Source organism: Orcinus orca, chromosome 10 (genome assembly GCF_937001465.1).
Source record: "Orcinus orca chromosome 10, mOrcOrc1.1, whole genome shotgun sequence".
NCBI lineage: Eukaryota > Metazoa > Chordata > Mammalia > Artiodactyla > Delphinidae > Orcinus > Orcinus orca.
Genome location: NC_064568.1, coordinates 43,748,733 through 43,769,357, shown reverse-complemented (window position 1 = coordinate 43,769,357; position 20,625 = coordinate 43,748,733). Strand labels below are relative to the sequence as shown.

At 42.4% G+C, this 20,625-nt stretch overlaps 1 protein-coding gene and 2 long non-coding RNA genes across 3 annotated transcripts in view; 2 read left to right on the top strand and 1 right to left on the bottom strand.

Moving 5' to 3' along the window:
- Positions 1-20,625, top strand: part of LOC125960315 (uncharacterized) — a 327,486-nt gene that overhangs the window by 240,224 nt on the left and 66,637 nt on the right. The gene's annotated exons all lie outside the window — the stretch shown is intronic.
- Positions 1-20,625, top strand: part of LOC117195857 (uncharacterized) — a 127,714-nt gene that overhangs the window by 98,530 nt on the left and 8,559 nt on the right. The window lies entirely within an intron of this gene.
- On the bottom strand, positions 1,938-4,696 carry EIF1B (eukaryotic translation initiation factor 1B). Its single transcript, XM_004277855.4, has 4 exons — positions 4,399-4,696; positions 3,295-3,458; positions 2,978-3,079; positions 1,938-2,604 (listed from the first exon to the last, which is right to left on the bottom strand). Exons 1-4 carry the CDS (start codon positions 4,427-4,429, stop codon positions 2,560-2,562), a joined length of 342 nt encoding a protein of 113 aa, XP_004277903.1. The 5' UTR covers positions 4,430-4,696; the 3' UTR covers positions 1,938-2,559.

Genomic DNA, 20,625 nt, shown 5'->3' with positions numbered 1-20,625 from the left:
TGCAGATCACAGTCTCCCCACACAGGAGACACAAGGAGATACCGTTTGGCTGGTTATTTTAACTGCATTTGTAGGGCATATTCTCCCTCCTGTTACACAATGCCAACTAGTCCTTTTTGCAGACAAGAGTGTTGCAGTCCCTGAAGTGGACAAGAACTTTAAGCTATGTCCTTAGGTATCTCTGAGGCTCCCAGACAGGGGATTTGACTTTGACTGGTTTCAGTAAAATTGCAATCTGTAGCTATTTCCATTGCACTGCTCAAAGACAAGGGTGCACGATACTGTTCTCGCTCCAAGGATGGGGACTGCCCTACAGGTGACAAGTCCAATCAGGTATCTGGGGCTCACAGATTGAGGGATCAGATGGGGACTGCCCTACAGGTGACAAGTCCAATCAGGTACCTGGGGCTCAGATTGAGGGATCAGAAAGAGGTGCTCCTCACAAAATCCAGAGTGAAGTATTACTCAAGGCTTTTGATCCTATCTAGTGGGAGTGGCCTGACACATAAAGTGATGGCCAAGAGCTTATCTGTGGGGGCCATGAGGAGGGGCCTTTTTCTTTCCATCTAACGAGGTTTCCCTTGTCCTGTCCACCTCTTGTTCAATCAATCTCAACAGTCAATTCTTTTCTGGGCATTACCTCAGATCTCCATAGATGAACACTTGAATGTGCGTGTTAATGTAAATTTCTGCTTTATCATTTTCATAACGATTTCCACAGCACCTCTCAATGTGAGGTGGAATCATTACAAAATGTTACAGGTAGAAAGTGAGGATTTCTCAATTAAGTTGGAAAACTCTCCCATGCCGCTTGATCTTCTTGGTCGTATTATACTGCTGTTTTCCAGAAATCAGCTTACCAAATTTGGCACTATATTCTGGTGTACTTACTTCTCAATATTCCCAGTCTTTCTTGATTAGAGGTATGATGGGGTGAGAATGTAACAAAACCTATTACTTAAGTATCCTTCAGCGGTAAACTCTGTGGGGGCTAATTTTGTTTTTCCAAAAGCAGCATCATCAAAGCAGGAGGAAAGGTTAAGCCGGTACAGAATGCAGTGACATTTTTCACACCATTATCCCACTGCATTAAGCTAAAAAGCACACATCTACACAATAGTTCGCTTCTTATCCAAGATTTCACTTTCTGCAGTTTCAGTTACCCATGGTCCAAAACAAAAATATTAGATGGAAAATTCTAGGGATAATTCATAGGTTTTATATTGGGCACTATTCTGGGTAGCGTGAGGAGATGGAATCTTGCACCATTCTGCTCCATCTGGGCGAGACATGATTCATCCCTTTCTCCAGCGTATCCACACTGTATATGCTATCTGCCGCTTAGTATAGGAAGAAACATAATATATATAGCGTTTGATACTATCTGCAGTTTCAGACATCCATTGGGGGTCTTGGAATGTATCCCCTTTGGATAAAGAGGTGACTACTGTAGATGTATTTCTCTGCCTTGGCTAAATGGTTTTAATGATACAGCTTGTGTAACTGAGCAGATAATCACAGCTCAATAAAAAGCAGAAGTCTTGAACTGAAGAGCATGAGCTGCAGAAATCTCGTAATTAAGAACTGTGAATTCTCTTTATTTCTCACCCTACCCTCAACACCCATGCACCACTGCCCTTGGCTCTTACTTCCTCTGGTGAATACCAAACCGTGACTTAGTGAAAGAACATGGCTTTTCTGGCTGGAAGCCCTTGGCTGGCACCCCAACTCTGTCACTTTCTAGCACTCTAGGAAGTTAACCCTAACCCTAACCCCAATGCCTTCCACCCACACTTGCAGGGCACTGCCTGTGACTAAATTTATTTTATGTCAGGAACCTGCTTTACTTACTGTCTGTCACTTAGGGATAGACTTGTGTTGGCTCCCCACTAACATAACCAATAAATATAAATAAAATAATTCTCTGTGCCAATACGTAAGTTTAAACTATGCTTCATTTTCTTTTCAAAAATTTAACAGTACATTCTGGCAAATTCTTGGCTCTGAGTTTATACTGTTTCTACTCATTTTTAAGTAAGTAAAGAACAAAATTACATATATAACAAAGGTTCTCCTCTAGCTCTTCACAGCATCTGAAATCAACTGGAAAGAATACACAGAATGAGACAATTATGAAAAACAAACTATATGTGTATATTACTTGCTTAGATTTGGGAGCCTAACTGCTCACAAAAGGATTCATAGATTTTTTTTTTTATTGTTAAGCTGCAACATACATGGTTTAATACAACAAAAAAATTTAATCAAGTGAAAAGTAATAAACTGAACAATAAACAAATAAACACTCAAAACAAAATATTTTCCATTGGAAACATGTTAAGATGAATATGGGGTTTCATTACCATCTTACTGCAATTTTCTTATGTGTTACTAGCCTACATACCCCATGTTTTCTGTAATCATGCAGATGTGAATGAAAGTTTGAATGATTAAATAAATGAAAAGTCCGTTTACTGCAGAGAATCATTTCACAAGGCAGCCAAACTTGGTTTAGAGAACAAAATTATTCAAGAAATTCTCCACGTATTTAGGTTCATTTTAGAATCCATGAACCTTAAGCTGTTCCTCCTTGACAATGCCAACCTGCAAAATAAAATTTAATTTAGCAGAATCACTCTGGGTAACACATAAATTCATTCCTAAGAAGACAGAGCAGTCATTAAAAAGAATCATTGTTAATAGGTTACTGCAACACTGTATTTGTGGCATAAACTGTTAATAACAAAAACTCAACACATATTTGAATATCCTGACATTCCACAAAACATCCTAAACGGACACAGGAATGATCAGGTCATTCTAATGACAAAATAAACTGGTACTCCTGCCCAAATAAGTACAACTAATGTGCTTCATTCACATGATTTTTTTACTAAGTAGGTAATAATTCACATTGCCCTTAAATACAATTTTAGAAGCAATCTCAAGGTTGTACATAAAGCACCCAATCACTCACCTCCAAGAGAAACTGGCAAATGTTTTTTCTTTGGTCACCTTGAAGCTGAATAACCTCTCCGTATTCAGGATGTTCAATCACAGTACCATTACAGGCAAATTTCTGAAGAAGTAGATTCAGCATAACTGAGTCAAATACAATGATATTTTACTTTCACCCTAAGATTATCTGGATGTTAATTAAGAGTATGAACACAGTTTCCTTGGGTCCAATCATTTTAACCCACTTTAACGTGAAGTAAAAGGTGTGAACCGTAATCCTATTTAGACGTGTGTGTCAATAACTATATTTTAATCTCTTCTCTCTAACACCTTTACCTTTTTGAAAGCTTTCACAAGTTTCTTCTTGTCATAATCATCTGCAATGCCCTGAACAGTAGTCAGTGTCTTTCTGCCGTTCCGTTGCTGGATTCTTATATGAATGTAATCCTCAGTCCCTGCCGGGAGTAAGTCGTCACCCTTAGTTGCATCAGCAAAGGGGTCTGCAAAGGGATACAAAAAAATCCAAAGCAGGAAAATATCTTTTAGTCAGTAATTTCCAGATACAGCTACGCTACAATCTAGAAACTCAGCAAAGAAGGTTCTAGTGCTTCTGCTTTCTTTCTGCAGGTGCGGATGTGGGGGAGTGATAAGGGTAGAGTATTAATAAAACCTACAAGGTACTTTCACAAAAAGAGATTTTAAACAGGTATGTCCACTGATACCGGAACAGAAAAACGTTGTTTTAGATGTTATCGTTGAACATAATCCTCTAATGAGAGAAAAGAGATTTTAAGACCTTAATTTTAGAGCCACTATAAAAATGTGCGTCATCTCGATTACATTCTGATGACAACAGAAACATTCACAAATGCCACCCCAATAATTTAACCCTAACTCTGCCTCGAAAAAAGATCTATATATGTATATCAAGAGTAATTTTACGTATTACTACGCAAGTAGGGAAGACTGGCCCACTGCCCTGTAACAGATCAGAGGCCTGATCCGCAGCATCTTTTACTAAATGCGCCCGAGAGCAGCCACGAACCACCCCGACCGCTAATGGACGCCGATGCCCCAGCCCGAGCCGGCGTCCCGCCTGGCGATCAGCAGGGCAAGTCTGGGGGCGGAACAGGGTCGCAGAGGTGGCAGGGAGCAGAAGCGAGCAGCAGGAGGGTCCAGGAGCGGGCAGGGGGCGGCACAAGGCCCGCGGCCGGGGCTCCGGGGGCCGCCCTCGGAGAGGGGGTCGCCAGGGGCCCGGTCGCCATCTTCCGGGCACCGAGACAAAGCCCCACTCGGGGTGCGGGGAGGGCGGCCGGGGGCCTTTTGGGGCGGGGGTCCGGGGAGCGGCCCCGGCGAGGGCGGGCAGCGGTGGCCTACCGGCCGAGAGGCGCGCAGGGGACGTGGGGGGACGGGAGGGGCGGTGGGGCGACCCGCTCTTACCGAAAGATTGGAGGTTCTGGATAGTGGACATGCGATACTAGTGTGAGGCCGGTGAGGGGATAAAATTCCTGCGGGGCCCGCCCGGATCACCGTGTCAGGAGGCGGTAGTGGCGAGAAAACGGAAATAAATAAGGAGACGCTTCGCCCCGGGGTTGGGAAGCGGCTGGATCGGCGGCGGAAGCCGGGAGGAGGCAGGAAGAGGCGAAGGAGGAGGCGGAGGAAGAGGCGGCAGCAACGGATGCGTGGACGCGAGAGAAGAGGCGGCGCTGCGGCTTCTCCGACAAAATGGCCGACAGAGACTATTTAGCCGCGCCCGCCGCCCCTCCCACGTGACCCTCCCGCGCTTGGCGCCCTGGGACTTGTGGTTTTCACGAGGCAAGAGAGCCCGGAAAGCCTGGAGCGGGCGGGCTTCCGGGACCTCAATTCCCAGCAGGGGGTGCGCCCCCCAGCGGCGGGCGGCGGGGCCGGGAAGGGTCCAGAGGGCTGCAGAGACATCTGGCTAGAGCTCGTAGGTCTAGAGCTGTACTCCCCGCGCTCTCGCAGGTTCTCCCTTGACTCGCCTTCTCTCGCGGTACAGTGGCAGCAACGAGTGTTCGGTGCTGGGGGGGGATTATCTCCATCAGTCACCCTCGCTCGAGGCCTTGGGTAATGTAAGTGAAATCGGGGTACAGGAGCAGAACAAGGTCCCTAGTCCCGGCTTTCGACTTAATGGCTGCCCCTCAGCACCTCTCCTCCTCCCCTCCCGCCTTGTCCGGTTGCAGGAACCCTGTTCGTCCCTACCAAGGGTCGAGGTGGGAGCCTCCTGCCCAGGATTGGGCTGCCCTCCGATGCCCTAGCGCGGTGGTTCGCAAACTCTAACGTGCATCTCCCCTAGGGCTTAATAAAATACAGACTGATAGATCCCAGAGCTTCTGTTTCAGGACGTCTGGGGTGTGACCCGAGAATTTGCAAATCCAACAAGCAGCCAGGAGATGCTGATGCTACTGGTGTGGGACCACAATTCAGAACCACTGCCCACCTTCAGCAGGGGCCTGGCATCCAGTGGGGCCATGTATGTCCCCCAGGTCGACAGAACACACCAGAAAATCAGCCCATCAACTTAAATACAGAACCTTGAACAGGAAGGTTAATTGACAGAAGGTTGATTGATACCAGAACAGTAATATCTTCCTATCAAGCTAAACACAGGAGAACAAACCTGAGACTATGGGAATGGGCTCACCCAGGCAGGTGCTCAATTGTCAAACTTGGTTCGCTTTCTGGAAGCAAAGAGATAGACTAAAAGTTCGGGATTCTTAACCTTGTTTTGTGCCATGGCAGTCTTGTGAAGCCTATAGACCCCTTCTCAGAATAATGCTTTAAGTGCATGAAATAAAACATGTAGGATTACAAAGGAAACCTATTATACTGAAATTAAAAACAGTACATTGATAACATAGTATTGCTTCTTTACTAATGCATTAGTTAAGATCTAGCAGCAGGTCTCACAAAGGCTGGAATTTTAAAAAGGTGATAAACAAAAGATATTTTGAGATGTCTGTAGCATCAGAAGTGTAATATGAAAATATCTGTGACTTCTATTGGTGCAAAGTTACAGATCCTTCAGGTACTACTGGGATGTTGCCAGCATTCATAATGGAGGAAAGGCTAAATTTGGGTTAGAGGTTAGTGAAAATGTAGGTGGAGTCTTTTTTCCCCATCCAATTTTAGGAATCCCCCCACCCCCGCAATTTTAGCCATGGACCAGGGATCTGCAGACTCCAGGTTAGGAATACCAGGATTTAATAATCTTTAGCGATTAACTATGATGATAGGTACCATTTATTGAGTGCATACTATTTGCCTGTTGTAAGCTTTATACACAGTATTGTTAATCTTCATAGCCATTCTGTGATGTAGTTATTACTCTGTTTATATTCATGTAGAAATGGAGGCTTTCATGGGTTAAATAATTTCCCTAAAAAAATCAAATTTTCAACTCTCAGGAATTTAACTGCATTTTTGGTCTTTTAGTCCTGATTTAAATGAATAACACTTTTATTATCCAAACTAAAGTGTAAAGTTTTAGAGCTGGTTCTAAAACAAGGAGAATGAAACATTTTTTGTTGTTCATTAGTTGATTACACCTACAGTGGTTTTCTGGTCTTGTACCTTTATCAGCATGCTTTAAAGTAATTTTTAATACTACTCTGGATGAAGTTCAGAATAAGCAAAATGCATCTCTATTTCTGTTTTCCTCCTTTGTTACTAGACACCCCAAACCATTTTATATTATGTTATTTCTTAGAACGAGCCAAGGGTGGTCCAGTCAAGAAAAAAAATAACAAATGAACATAGACAAGTTAAAAAAGATCCAGAAGTCTTTGGGTTGCCATGGTCATTACCCCTGTCAGGAGAGCTTATACTTCCTAAGACCTAGTGTTTGCATCAGAAACGCCCAGGAGCTCAGAAATCTTCAATCAAAGCCAACTATGAATACAGGTCGGATACGTTGTAATTATAATCTGGAAAACTCTTCTGACCCTGGTCATCATTCATAGCTTTTGTGTTTAGACCTGACCATTGAACACTTGTAGTGTAGCTGGTCCAAACTGTGATGTGCTCTCACTATAAAGTACACACTGACCTTTGGAAGACTTAAATTTTCTCAATTTCACCTGCTTCTTTTTACTTCTTAAAATGTGGCTCCTAGAAAATTCAGTGTTACATATGGCTCACATACTATTTCTATTGACAGCACTGGTTTAGAGTGAAAGGATTTGACCTATATGTAAAGTTATAAAAGGAACAAATTAAAGCACTTAAAATCTAGTATTTTTAGTTCTAAATGGTACCAGCCTAGTTTAAGGTGATTATTTCATGCCTTATTTCCGAAGGGAGTTTAGATCACTTGCAGAGAACAGTAGTATTGACTAAAGGAATCAGGGAAGATTAAAAAAAAAAAGTTAGAATATTTGAGAAATAAAAGCCCCCAAAGCTAGAGATAGACCCCAGATCCGCTTTTAACTTCCTAACGGTAAGACAACGAGAAAATCAGCTAGGAAGTCCATGTGTCTACAGGATGAAAACATACTAGTTGTGCAGGAGGAATGACTTTGCCTGGCCCAGAGCCACAGGAGGTGTTTTTCTTGGGCTATCATAAAGGGGCTGCTGTGATGTAGTGAACAGTGTCCCCAGCAGTTTGCCTACTGTGAAGGACAATGGTGGGTTTTATGCAGTTGTTTCTTATATGAGCCAGTCATGAAGACATGCTAACAGGTGAGGACCTCGGGTCCTCATCCATCCAGAGGTTGCTGGTTGCGGCGGCCTTGTGATGATGTGCTGCTCAGGTTTCCTGCTTCAGTGAGCATAACTAACTATCTGCCTCAGCTGCTGCACTCTGAATTCAACACCGCTGAGGTCACGCCTCCCACCAGCTGCTCCTGGTGACTCAACAAGGATCCTAATGCAGGCCAGTTCTTGAGAGATGTGGGACTCCTCATCTAGGAGGACCTAGATCTAGTGTCTAGGTCAGAAAAAGTCACTTAAAAATCTCAACTTATTATCGTGAACACTTGATTGTTATATTAGCAATGCGTGATATAAATGAAATGCTTGAAAACGTTATAAGTTAAGAAGGACTTAATTCTTTTATTTATCACTGAAAATAGCAGAGTTGTGTTAGAGCAAAACTCATTATTATGAGTATTTGCAAAAGCCAAAAGTAAAATCATGTTTCTAGAAACCTACTTAACCTGCAGTGGGAACTTGAATGATAGATCATTAAACTTAATAATCAAGGGTTACACTATCATTAAAGAGAAGGGAACAGTAATTGGCTCAAGATGGCTAACTTGGTATCTTCACTATCAAAAGATCCCTAATAATGTCAGAAAAGATATATTTTGGGGAAGACTAAATCCAGCACTAAACAACAAGGATGTACCATCAGTGGGTCAGACATTTCTTTCCTCGTAAAGGAAAAACAAAACACCCAGAAATCAGTTGATGGAGGAAACTGCATGCTTAAATACTAGCAACACTGGATTATTAAAGATTATGAAATATCTTTAAAATCCTGAGATTTTGAACCTGAAATCCTGTATTTAGGCAAAATAAAGGCATTTTCAAAATGTTTAAAAACCCAGAAAGTTTACTTCCATGGACAATATTGATGATATACTCCCGAAAAATTAAAAACCCAAGGAAGAGAAAGACATGGGATAAAAGAATATAGGTGCATAAAGAAATCAGCAAAAATGATGGTTATGTCCAAATCATATTGGTATGTAAGGAGGGTGAAATATTTTATGGGTGATTTCTAGAAGAATAAAAATTTCTTGCATTTTTCAATCCAACAAAAGACAGGAAAAGGTATAAAAGAGCAACAAGAAATCAGAGTAAATTTAAAACATTAAGTCATAATAAAGATGTAAAAAGTACATAATTGTCAGTAATCACAGGTGTGAATGTTATATTTTTCTATTAAAAGGTAACCTCTTTAGTTTTGATGAAAAATGGTCACAAAATTTTATATAGCAGCTATTTATGACACATTTAAGGTCAAATGACAAAGACTGAAAAAGTTATTGTAAGCAACTGCTAGTTGAAAAGTAGGGTTGATATAACAATATTATTAGGAAAAATGAATTCAAGAAAAATTACATTAAGTAGGACAAAGAAGGATAGTTCATTTGGATCAAAGTTATATTGGACCAAGAATGTGAATCACAAACTTCTATATTCCTTACAACTTGGCAAAACGTATATAAGGCAGAAAAGGAAAAGAAAAATGTGGAGAAATTGAAAAGTTTGCAGTCATAATGGAATACAGTAACATGTTTGTTTCAGAAACAGACATGTAAGGTAAACAAAAATTAAGTAAAGATATAGGTATTTTTAATAATATAATTAATATGTTTGGTGCAATAGATATATGTAAAACTTTGTACCCAATGCAAAGCATACCAATTTTCAAACACCCAGGACACCCAAATGTCCATAAACTGATGAATTAATAAACAACATTTGGTATATCCATACAGTGGAATATATTCAGCCATGAAAGGAATGATACATGCTACAACATGGATGAATTTTGAAAACATTATGCTAAATGAAAGAAGCCTGTCACAAAAGACCACATACTGTATGATCCCTCTTAGGTGAATTGTCTAGAATTGGCCAAGCTATAGAGACAGAAAGTAGATTAATTGTTGCCTAGGGCTGGGGGTGTGTTTGAGGGGAAATGGGTAGTGGCTGCTATTGAATATGTAGTTTCTTTTTTTTTAATTAATTTTTATTGGAGTATGGTTGCTTTACAATGTTGTGTTAGCCTCCACTGCACAACAAAATGAACCAGCCATACACATACAGATATCCCCTTCCTTTTGGACTTCCCTCCCATTTAGGTTACCACAGTGCATTAGGTAGAGTTCCCTGTGCTACACAGTATGTTCCCATCAGTTGTCTATTTTATACATAGTATCAATATGTCAATCCCAGTCTCCCAATTCCTCCCACCCCACCCCTTTACCCCTTGGTACCTATACATTTGTTCTGTAGTTTCTCTTTTGAGTTATGAGAATGTTCTAAAATTAATTATGGTGATGGGTAAATTGTATGTTATGTGAATTATATCTCAATAAAATGGTAATAAAAAGAGGATACAAAAAAGTAAAAAGTAAACAGTTTCTCTTATTCATTGTCAACATATTAAATAAAATATTAGCAAATCAAGTCAGTACTGTATCCAAAAGAATATTATTAACCCAGACATGCCAGGATAACCTTTCATAAGCAAGTATATTATTAAAATTGCTGTAAATGCTTCAGAATTTAATATACAAAGATTGAAATACAGAGTTTTGCCATTTTGTAGTAGCACAGAGAAATGTTCACCAGCCAGGGACTGAGGAATCCTCCACACCCCAAGTCTTTAACAAATCACAATGACAGACTTTTACAACTCGAACACAACCAAGACTACTCCCAGGAGTTGCATTTTAATTAGTAGTGTTGGAGGGACCTTGGGACACCGAGAAGGGGAATGGAGACTTGGTGATACTCGAGCAGAGGTGACGGAGACCTTGTATCTCTCAGAGGAGATGAGACCCCTTGACAGCATGGGAAAGAAAAGTGGACATCATAGTTGTAAGTCACCTAGTTTCAGAAAAGCTCTTTATAAAGGGGTACTGAGAACATACATTTGGAAAGCCACACAGCATCATTTCATTGAGCTTTAACTTGGAAGTACAGAAATGGTGCACTACCACATTGTGAAGAGACTGATCCCTCCCTTCCCCAATACACTGACAAATTTAAGGACACAAGCTGTATGGTCATCTCAATAAGACGAAGAAAAACCAAACAGATTTTAATTGATCAGCTGGCTCTATTCTCCAAGGACACTGCCTCCTCTCCCCACCCAATAAGGGCAGGTCGAGGACCACAGTGTGGGAGTTAAGGCTGCATGTTATAGGACCTCATACAATTTCTGGAAGTGGGATGGCGTAGGAGGTTGTTGCTTCTTATTTCAAGGATAGACCAGTGACGTTCCCAAGTCTCAAATTTATGGCGATATTTTCGTTGTAATAATAGCTTGCCTGAATTCTTTTCTTAGCTCACTTTAATATGAGAGCTACTTAATTGGTTCTATTACTCTTTTAACTGAGACACCAGTTATTTTTTTTTACATTCAATATGCCCATATCATAGTCTGCCTACTATGGTATGTAATCCCAGAACGATGATGTCCTTATGTCACAGGGCTGGACAAAGCTCTGGTAACAGCCTCATGCTCTTCATGTTTTGTCAGTTTCTTGGGCCGTTGGGTCTACATTTTCAAGACTTTTGAGTTTAATCACCTTTCTTTATTGGAAACATTTTCTTTATTTAATGGGTTTGCAATACTGGTAAAACAATGTAACCCAAGATTCAGTTCCTTCTTTCCTCCCTCCCTTCCTTCCTTCTTTCTTTTGACAGGATTGTATCTCATCTAAGCAAAGAAAAGAAGAAATATTCATGTGTCAAAATAGTAATAGCTTGCATTTATTGGGTGTGCACTATGTACCAGGTCAGGGCTAAGTGCTTTCCAGGCAATATTTCTATTTACCTTGGCCTCATTTAAAATTCTGGACCACAAATCCCAAATGGACAGTCAGCGCCACACTTCTTACTGCACTTCCTAGGATGTTTTTCTTCTTCTCACTCTGTACAATGATGATTTCATACATCTTCTCTCTTCTCAAACCCAAATTCCATCCCCTGTGTTCCTTCTCAGCTGATGACCTTGTTCATATTTTACTAAGAATATAGAAGCAATCAGATGGAAACAAACATCATCCAGTCACCAAATCTCCAAATCTCACTGTGTTTGTACCTCTGCTGTCTGCCTTGCCAGCTTGTTACCATGGATAAGTATCCCTGCTTTCCTCTTTTGCCCTTTCAGAGATGTTTCTCCTGGAAGTATCCCCCTCTCCCTCTTGCATTTATAATATCTCTATATAGAGAGAATTAGTTCCACCAGGATGCAAATATTCTCTGGAATCTTCCATCTTAAAAGGACAAAACCAAAAATCCCTTTGACTTATATTCTTTTCTTGCCAGGACCCATTTCTCTACTCTTCCAAAGAGTTGTCTATCATCACTCTCTCCACTTGCTCATGACTCATCTCTCCTTAACCCCTCCAAACAGGCTTCCACATCCACTGTTATGCTGAGACCATCCGTGCCCAAGTGTGCTTGACTTCCATATTGCCAACCCAATGCCATCTCACTGTTTCCATCTGACTTGGTCCTCTCTGCAGCATTTGATGAAGTGAACTACTCCTTTCTTCTCTTGGCTTCTATGACATCACCCTGTGTTGGTTTTCTTCCATATCATTGGTCACACTATTTCCAAAGGAGTTGGAAATAGTGACTCCTTCTCTGCTCAAACTGTGCCTATGTGTTTGTTAAGATAAGAGGAAAAATCAGGAGGTGGTGTGTTGGAAGCAAAGGGAAGGAAGTGTGCCTCCCAAAGGCTGGGTTATGAGTGGTGGTCACCAGCAGAGGACAGTTGAGCCCAGTGGACAGGCAACCCCACAGCTGCATTCAGTGGCATCATGGTGTCAGGATGAGGGGGATAGCGCTGAAGTAGAGGAGACAGCTATTTCCAAATATCCATGACACCAGGTAGGGTCTCAGATCTCTTCCACTTGGGTTACCCTGGTTATCATGAGCTACTGGCAAAAAGGAAATGCATTAGAATTCCCCTTGTGCTAAAGAAAAATAAACATGGAGAGGAATTTACTCTGCATCAAAAGCATCTTTGAGGAAGGGAAACAAACATGGAGAATTATGTAAATAAAGCCATTCAGCTTTGAGAAATGGGTAGGACATAGAGAGAGAGTGAGAAAACAGATTAAATAAAAGAAAATCTACTCTTGAGTTCAGCTCACCTCAGTCCCCTTTGAATATTAGGCATCTTTAATAATAATACTTTTCCACAGAAACATGAAAATTTGCAGAGCTGTCAGTAATAGCAGTGAGTTTGGAGGGCAATGTCATTGCTTCTTGGAGTATAATTCCAAAATAAAGGACCCCAGGCAATATAATGGACAATATCCTCAATAGCATTTTTTACGGTAACTGCAGAAAGGGATTCCATGTGGTTTTTTCTTACAGATGTAAAAGAGTAAAGACCTTCACCCTCTTAGAAACAGTTGTGCATCTGTCAAAACTACCCAGCCACGAAAACCAAATCTGGCTTTTCAAAGTAAACATGTTATTTTCTATATAATTGCTATAATTTAGCTGTGGGGACATCACTGACCCATTAGCAGAAAAAACAGATGGGATGAGATTTGTCTTCATGCATGAGCTAGGATGTTGTGAAAATATTAGAAATTATTAGCCATAAACTCAGTCACCAGGCTGTACAGCCAGAATGCTAAGTTACAAATAGTGGAGGAAATGGTACAAGCAGTCCATGAAGGACCTCTCTTAGTTACTCAGAATGATCATTTTAGATGTCTTTCACAGTAGCTAATTACAAAATGTGGAGATTGCAAAATCAGTTCAAGCGAAAGTTTGAGCAAACTTCAGAGCAAGAGAAAGTACTTCTAATGCCCAAATCTGTTCTCACTGTTTCCACTAATGGAGCTGCCACTGACCCAGCAGCCTTGGCAGGAAACCTGGGGACCTTGCCACTCCTTTCTTCGCTCCTCTCCACTCTTTCTGCTTGGTCTCTGAGTCACCTTCCAACTCAGGAACACCTACTTTCAGCATCACTAGTGTCTTGGGCAAGGGTAGGGAGGTGATTAGGGAGTAGAAGTGTGTGAAATGTTAGGATTTTGTAAGGGGGATGGGGGCTGGCATGTGTATTCCTTAAAAATTTTTTTTAATTGAGGTATAGTTGATTTACAATGTTGTGTTAGTTTCAGGTGTACAGCAAAGTGATTCAGTTATACATATATATATATATATACATATATATATTCTTTTTCAGATTTTTCCCCTTATATATGATTACAAGATATTGAGTATAGTTCCCTGTGCTATACAGTAGGTCCTTGTTGGTTATCTATTTTATATATACAAGGGTGTATCTATTAATCCCATACTCCTAATTTATACCTCCCCCCTTTCCCCTTTGGTAACCATAATTTTGTTTTAAAATAATTAATTAATTAATTTAAAAAAATAATTAATTAATTTTTTGGCTGCGTCGGGTCTTTGTTGCTGCGCTGGCTTTCTCTAGTTGTGGCGAGCAGGGGCTACTCTCTATTGTGGTGCGCGGGCTTCTCATTGCGGTGGCTTCTCTTGTTGTGGAGCACGGGCTCTAGGGTGCGAAGCCTACAGTAGTTGTGGCTCGTGGGCTCTAGGCATGTGGGCTTCAGTAGTTGTGGTGCACGGGCTTCGTTGCTCTGCGGCACGTGGGATCTTCCTGGACCAGGGCTCAAACCCGTGTCCCCTTCATTGGCAGGCGGATTCTTAACCACTGCACCACCAGGGAAATCCCCTAATTTTGTTTTCTATGTCTGTGAGTCTCTTTCTGTTTTGTGAGTAAGCTCATTTGTATCATTTATTTTTAGATTCCACATGTAAGTGATATCATATGATATTTCTTTCTCTGTCTGACTTACTTCACTTAGTGTGATAATGTCTAGGTCCATCCATGTTGCCACAACTGGCATTATTTCATTCTTTTTTAATGGCTGAGTAATGTTTCATTGTATATACGTACCACATTTTCTTTACTCATTCATCTGTCGATGGACATTTACGTTGCTTCCATGTCTTAGTCTATGGTGAATAGCGCTGCTATGAACGTTGGGGTGCGTGTATCTTTTCGAATTAGAGTTTTCTCCAGATATATGGCATGTGTATTCTTTCTTTTTTTTAAAATAAATTTATTTGTTTTTGGCTGCATTGGGTCTTTGTTGCTGCACGCAGGCTTTCTCTAGTTGCGGCAAGCAAGGGCTACTCTTCGTTGTGATGCGCGGGCTTCTCATTACGGTGGCTTCTCTTGTTGTGGAGCACGGGCTCTAGGAGCACGGGCTTCAGTAGTTGTGGCGCATGGGCTTAGTTACTCTGCGGCATGTGAGATCTTCCCGGACCAGGGCTCGAACCCGTGTCCCCTGCATTGGCAGGCGGCTTCTTAACCACTGCGCCACCAGGGAAGTCCCGGCGTGTGTATTCTTAAAAAGCACCCCAGGGAACTCTGAGTATCCTTTCCACCCACACAGTTCAGAGCCTCAGGGTGTAATACAGATGCTCAAGATCATAGGGAATCCAAGTTCTTTTGCAGCAGGAACACATTTTCCAAATCCCAAATGTGTCATTCAGTCAAAATAAAGGAGCAAAAGGCATCATGAAGGAGCCGTGAAGGAACAGGAAAGAACAGAGAATGAGCCAGACTCGTGGATTTGAGATGCTCAGCACAGATCTTTGACCCCCTGCCCCTCCAACCCGCCCAGCCTATCTCGTGCTGGGTACCAGCCTGGCAAAGCCTAGACACTAAGACATGTTGCTGAATTCAGTGAGTGAATGTGTGTTTATAATCTTCACGTGGTTATCTCCATCAGGATGTCTCAGGAGCACCTTAAACTCAATGTGACCCAACTTGATCTTTTTATCGAGATTCTGCTCAACCTTGTGCTTCCATTTCTATATTGGTTAGTGCAATCCGGTCATGAAATCAGAGCCCTGATGTCTTCCAGTCTTTATACTACTTGACTGCTCAGTAGCCACTCATTCACTTCCTTTTTAAACTTCCTTGTTTCCTGAGACATCATTCTCTCCTGATTTTCCTTCTACCTTTCTGACTGCTCTTCCCTCTGCCAGTCCAGTTCAGGGCCAGGGCCCTCGGTCCTTATCCTATTTTATAAGCTCCATCAGTGATCCCATCCGTAGGCACAGCTTCTAGCTCCATCCAGGTCCTAACAGCTTTCTGATCTTTAACTTCAGCCTGATCTCTACAGTTGTGGATCCACCCACCTCCCAGACCTCTCCACTTGACCAACATCTCAAATCAAACATATCCAAAAAGGAGTCTTCCTTCCCCAGCCCCCAGCTCAATGAATAGAACCAGCCAGAGGTCTGTGTGCATCCTTCGCACTTCAATCTTTTTCACTATCCATATCCAACCAATTCCCAAATCCCATTTTTGCCTCCAAAATGTCTTCTGGATCCAACAAAAATTCTCCTTCCTCACTGTCCTAATCTAAGCTGTCTTGATTTCTTCCTGGACTCTATAGGAAGTCTCCTAATTTGTCTATCTACAGTCTCTTTGCCCTGATACAATATGTTCCTTACACTAAAAATTCAGAGCTATTAAAAAAAATAAACTCACAAATCTGCTCAGGTCACTTCCCTTCTGAACTTTTCAGTGTCTCACCACGAATCATGGATTAGACAAAATGCACCATATCAATCCAGACATGCACATAAATGACATATATCTGTATGAATGGGATGAAAATAGGGAAACACACAAAATGCTCTATATACAAATGAAGGAGTGGATCATGTAACTAGGTGGGGAATGATATCTTAACAGTGAGTCCCAGTGCTCTGAGCAGGTAGAGAACTGTCTCTGGGTAAGTGATTGGGGCAGAAAGTGGGACACTTATGCCCTGAGTTTTCAGTGGGGTCAGGGCATCAGAGAGGCCCTAGGAGTTGGCCACGCCATTCTGTAGGTCAAAGACGAGGAGTCAGGGCACAGGAGGAGACTGGTGCTGCGGGGGGAGCCCACTATTGTTTGGAAAAAAGACTTTTGAGGAACAGGAAGGTCTAAATTAGATTTTCAGCTACTAGGTGATATGCTATATGCCCCTGCTCCCCGACTTCTCCCCCACTCCCAGCCTCTGCCAACTCCTGCTGCCCATCAACCCTTCAGTGAGGTCTACTACAGGGCTGGTTGATCTCTTAGTTGTTGCTGTTGTTTTAAGTGCAAATGGTGAAAGGGTTAAACTTCCCTTCTGGATTGATGCAATACAAAACGGAGGCTGCAATAAGGACACAAAACCGTTGATCTCCATAAGTACAAATTCACAGGCTTTTGGGAAAGTCTTTGGGCTTTAAGGGAAATAGAATTAGGGGTTTGAAGCAGTGTAGATTTGAACCTAGATTTTTCGTGGCATGGATCCTACTCTTACCTCCAACCATCTGGGCTACACTAGGATTCTCCTGGGCTGGGGAGGGATCAGGAACCATCAGAGAGGACGTGACTTTTGAACTGAGCCTTCTTAAAGGATGGGTAGGAGTTTTCAAAGTCAGAGAGGGAAGCATTCCAGAGGACTGAATATAATGTGGGAAAATGCAGAGTTGAGAAAGTTCCTAGTTTTAATGGTTTGTGACCCACAGAGGGTAGATGGGGCCCTACCAGGAGCTATGGTCCAGAATTATCCACCGTTACAGCCCAGCTCTGACGATGCCTGGAACAGACTTTCCAACCACATTTAGATCTGTCTTTTTAGTATTATCCAGGACGCCCACTTTCCCCTGCAATCAAAGACAGAGTGGGGGCCAGGGGAACAGAATCCTAACTGCTTCAAGTCAAGGCTGGGTGACTTACTCCTTTGTCATTAGACAGTTCAATGATCAATGGGCACCAAGCTGACAACTGGCCAAGTGGCATCAGCAGAGCTGTTGTACCACAGACAGTCAAAATTTCAACAGACCAGGGTCACTAGGAAGAATTGCTACTGGGCACAGAAAAGACAATAACAGTGTCATTTAAAGACAAAGAAGAACCTCTCTTCTGCCAGACTGAGGACAGCAACTCATTCATCACCAGGATGGTTCTACAAAGACCCAAATTACAAACAGGGTGGAAGCACTGATTCATAGAGTCTGTTTTCGGTGGTAGAGCATTCATGACACATGGTCTGCATTTATCAGGGCAAAGAATACTTGTCCAGCCTTTTCCTTTTAAAGATGAAAATCTTTTTCTGACTTCCCTTTGGTTTGTCATGAAATGAATGAAATAGCAGGGAAGAATAAATCAGAAATGACAGTCTTGAAAGTGCAAATTATTGTCATTACTGGGAAGAAAGAAAGGGCATGTTGAAGACAGAAGTGAAATGGGAAACACCACCACCACTGCCGGCAAATAGTCCTTTCATCTTCAATTAAGTAATTACCACATTGTTCAGTGAATGAGGACAGCAATTACATGACTTTTCATCCTGTCACCTTGACACCTAGCACCTCATGGTTGGGGCATATCCTGGCCCTGGGCCAGCACTGCCCCTTGTCATTTGATATACACAGTACATGGAAGAGAAGGCAGCTCTCACAGTCTGAGGCCCCCAGGCCCCCAGTCCTGTCTCTCCCTGAGCAAGTACAAAGCTGAGAACTCCGTGAACTTGGTGGCACTGTCTGGGAGGTGCCAAAGGCATACTCCCCAGATTTGCTATGATGACAGCAGAGGACAGACTCTCCTGGAGTCATGGAAGATCTTACGAGTTGACAGGAGTGTGGGGGGTGTTTGGTGCACTTTTCCTGCTCAAGTAGACTTCCCAGAGGCTCTTAGGTTGCTGAGTCTGTAAACTGCTGTGCCTGCCTGGCTGGCTCGCTCTGGGCCCTATGATACAAAGGAAGGCAAGGCTGGATAGAGGAGGGGGCTGTTACCTGGTCCACCTGGCTCACAGCCTGGCTCACCTGGCTCTACAAGCAGAGATTTAACTTTATCCACTTCACAGAGCCACAAGGAAACTTTATTGGAAATCCCCACTCCTCAAGGCTGCCCACTGGGTTGTTTCCAGGCAACAATAACTTGATGTCTCTCAGAAGTTCAGTTAGGATAGCTGGGTAGTAAGTAGACATTTCCTCCCTGGGCTGGGGAGGAGAGCAAGGGAAACAGGCAACACTGACAGAAAGCTTTTCCCTAAAGGGATGGATCAACACTCATTTCAGGGCTCGACCAATAGATTGGGTCTCTCTGGATAACCTCCTCACCTCTGCCCTTCTCGCAGCTGCCCTTTAAGCACTGGGTTTGATCTTGAGAGTTAGCATTGTCCCTGACAGGGGTGACGGTGGGGACTAGCTGGAGGGGGAATTTGAGTCATCAGAAGTTTACGAGGTTTTCTAACTAGTAGGTGGTCTTTAAACTTTTGGGGCCACACATCCCACCAGTAAAAACTGTTTGACAATGCACCCCCAAAATATGCCTATTCATTTATAAATTACTTACATGTACTTTCATCTATCCATATATTTAATATTGGTAAATCTTACTTCCAGATAAAAAATAAGTATAAGTGAAAGGACTAATTGTTCTTTCACATGACCTCAGTGGACCATCTTCTGTACCCCTTGTGTAGTCTGTACCCCACTTTGGAAACTGCTCTTCTGACCTTTGAGTTCCCCAAGTTCTGGCTTTTCATGGGCAAAGGATGAAGGAGAGAGATCCACACAGAGAAAAAATGGTTCTCGGCTGAGCACGTGGGTTTTGTTCAAAGAATTTAGTGAAAAAAGTGAGCATCTCAGCATCTTCGCTGCCTTATCAGTGATGGCAGGAAGGAGTGATGGCACCCAAGAACTCTGTGTTAGCTCTTGGACAGCTTAGAGACAGTGTTTTAAGAGACTCGCTAAACTAAGCCAAAGTTACTGGTGTCTCACTGGGGCCTGCAGGTCGTGAGTATCTGTGGATACAGGGGCTTGTGCTTTTGGATTCTGGGCAGCAGGTGCCTGGACCGTTCACTGCCACCTGGGGTTGCTCCACTGTCTTTAGAAAAGGGGGGAGGGTGAAGTAGAGGTTTGGGAGAACCTTTTGCTTCTCCATCTTGGTGTTAAGATCCCTCCTATACACTTCAGTGTTGGGAGGATGCTCACCCCCAACCCCAGGATGGGCATGAGGGTGCCTGTTGGGCACCATCTTCAGTTGAGTCGCTTGGGCATGGTAACCATAGTCTAAAGCTAGGACCACCATGGCCAGCCTAGGTGAACCAAATTTCTTTCAAGCACTTGCTCTGTGCCAGGCTCTGCATGGGATGAACGGAGCCCACTTCCTCAAGAAGCTTTCAGGTCAATGCAGGAGAAAGATAATCAAACATGTACGTGCAGTGCAGGGGATGTCTTAGTTTGGGGTTTCCCCAAAGGAGATTCTGTGTTGAGTAGTTCATTTGGGAGGTGACCTCCAGAGTACATGCTGAGGGAGGGAGAATGTGAGAGAATGAAGGGAGAAAAATCACAAAAGAAGCACTAATGAACAGGTTACTGCTGTGGGTACCTGGACCTCAATTCTGCAGGGGACGCTCTGAGGGACTCTATCGAACCATGCTATTCAAAGTATGACCAGCACATCAGCATCATCTGGAAGCTTGTTAGAAATGCAGCATCATGGGCCCCACCAGGCCTGCTGAATCAGAATTTGCACATTAAAGTTTGAGAAGCACTGCCTTTAATCTTTCATCTTTATCAAACATGATAACTTTGATATAAAACATATTTCTATATTTGGGGACTTGATTCTACCCAACTGGATCCTTCTGAATAACTTCTTTGAGGTTTCCAACATTTGAAGTGGATATTAAAGTTTTCCAGTCCCTTGAAAGCTCTTTAAAATGCAACTCCATTTACCTGCACTTTATCATAATTATAACTCAATCGCAGAGACAGAAGGCTCACACAACCAACTGTTCTGTAAAATGCAAATTTTGTATGGGAAATACTTCCCCTGGGAGAAAATAGAGTGGCTGTCATTTGGAAAGTTATTTTTAAAGGAACGCACCAAATGCCTCCTGTACTTTAAAGTTTTGT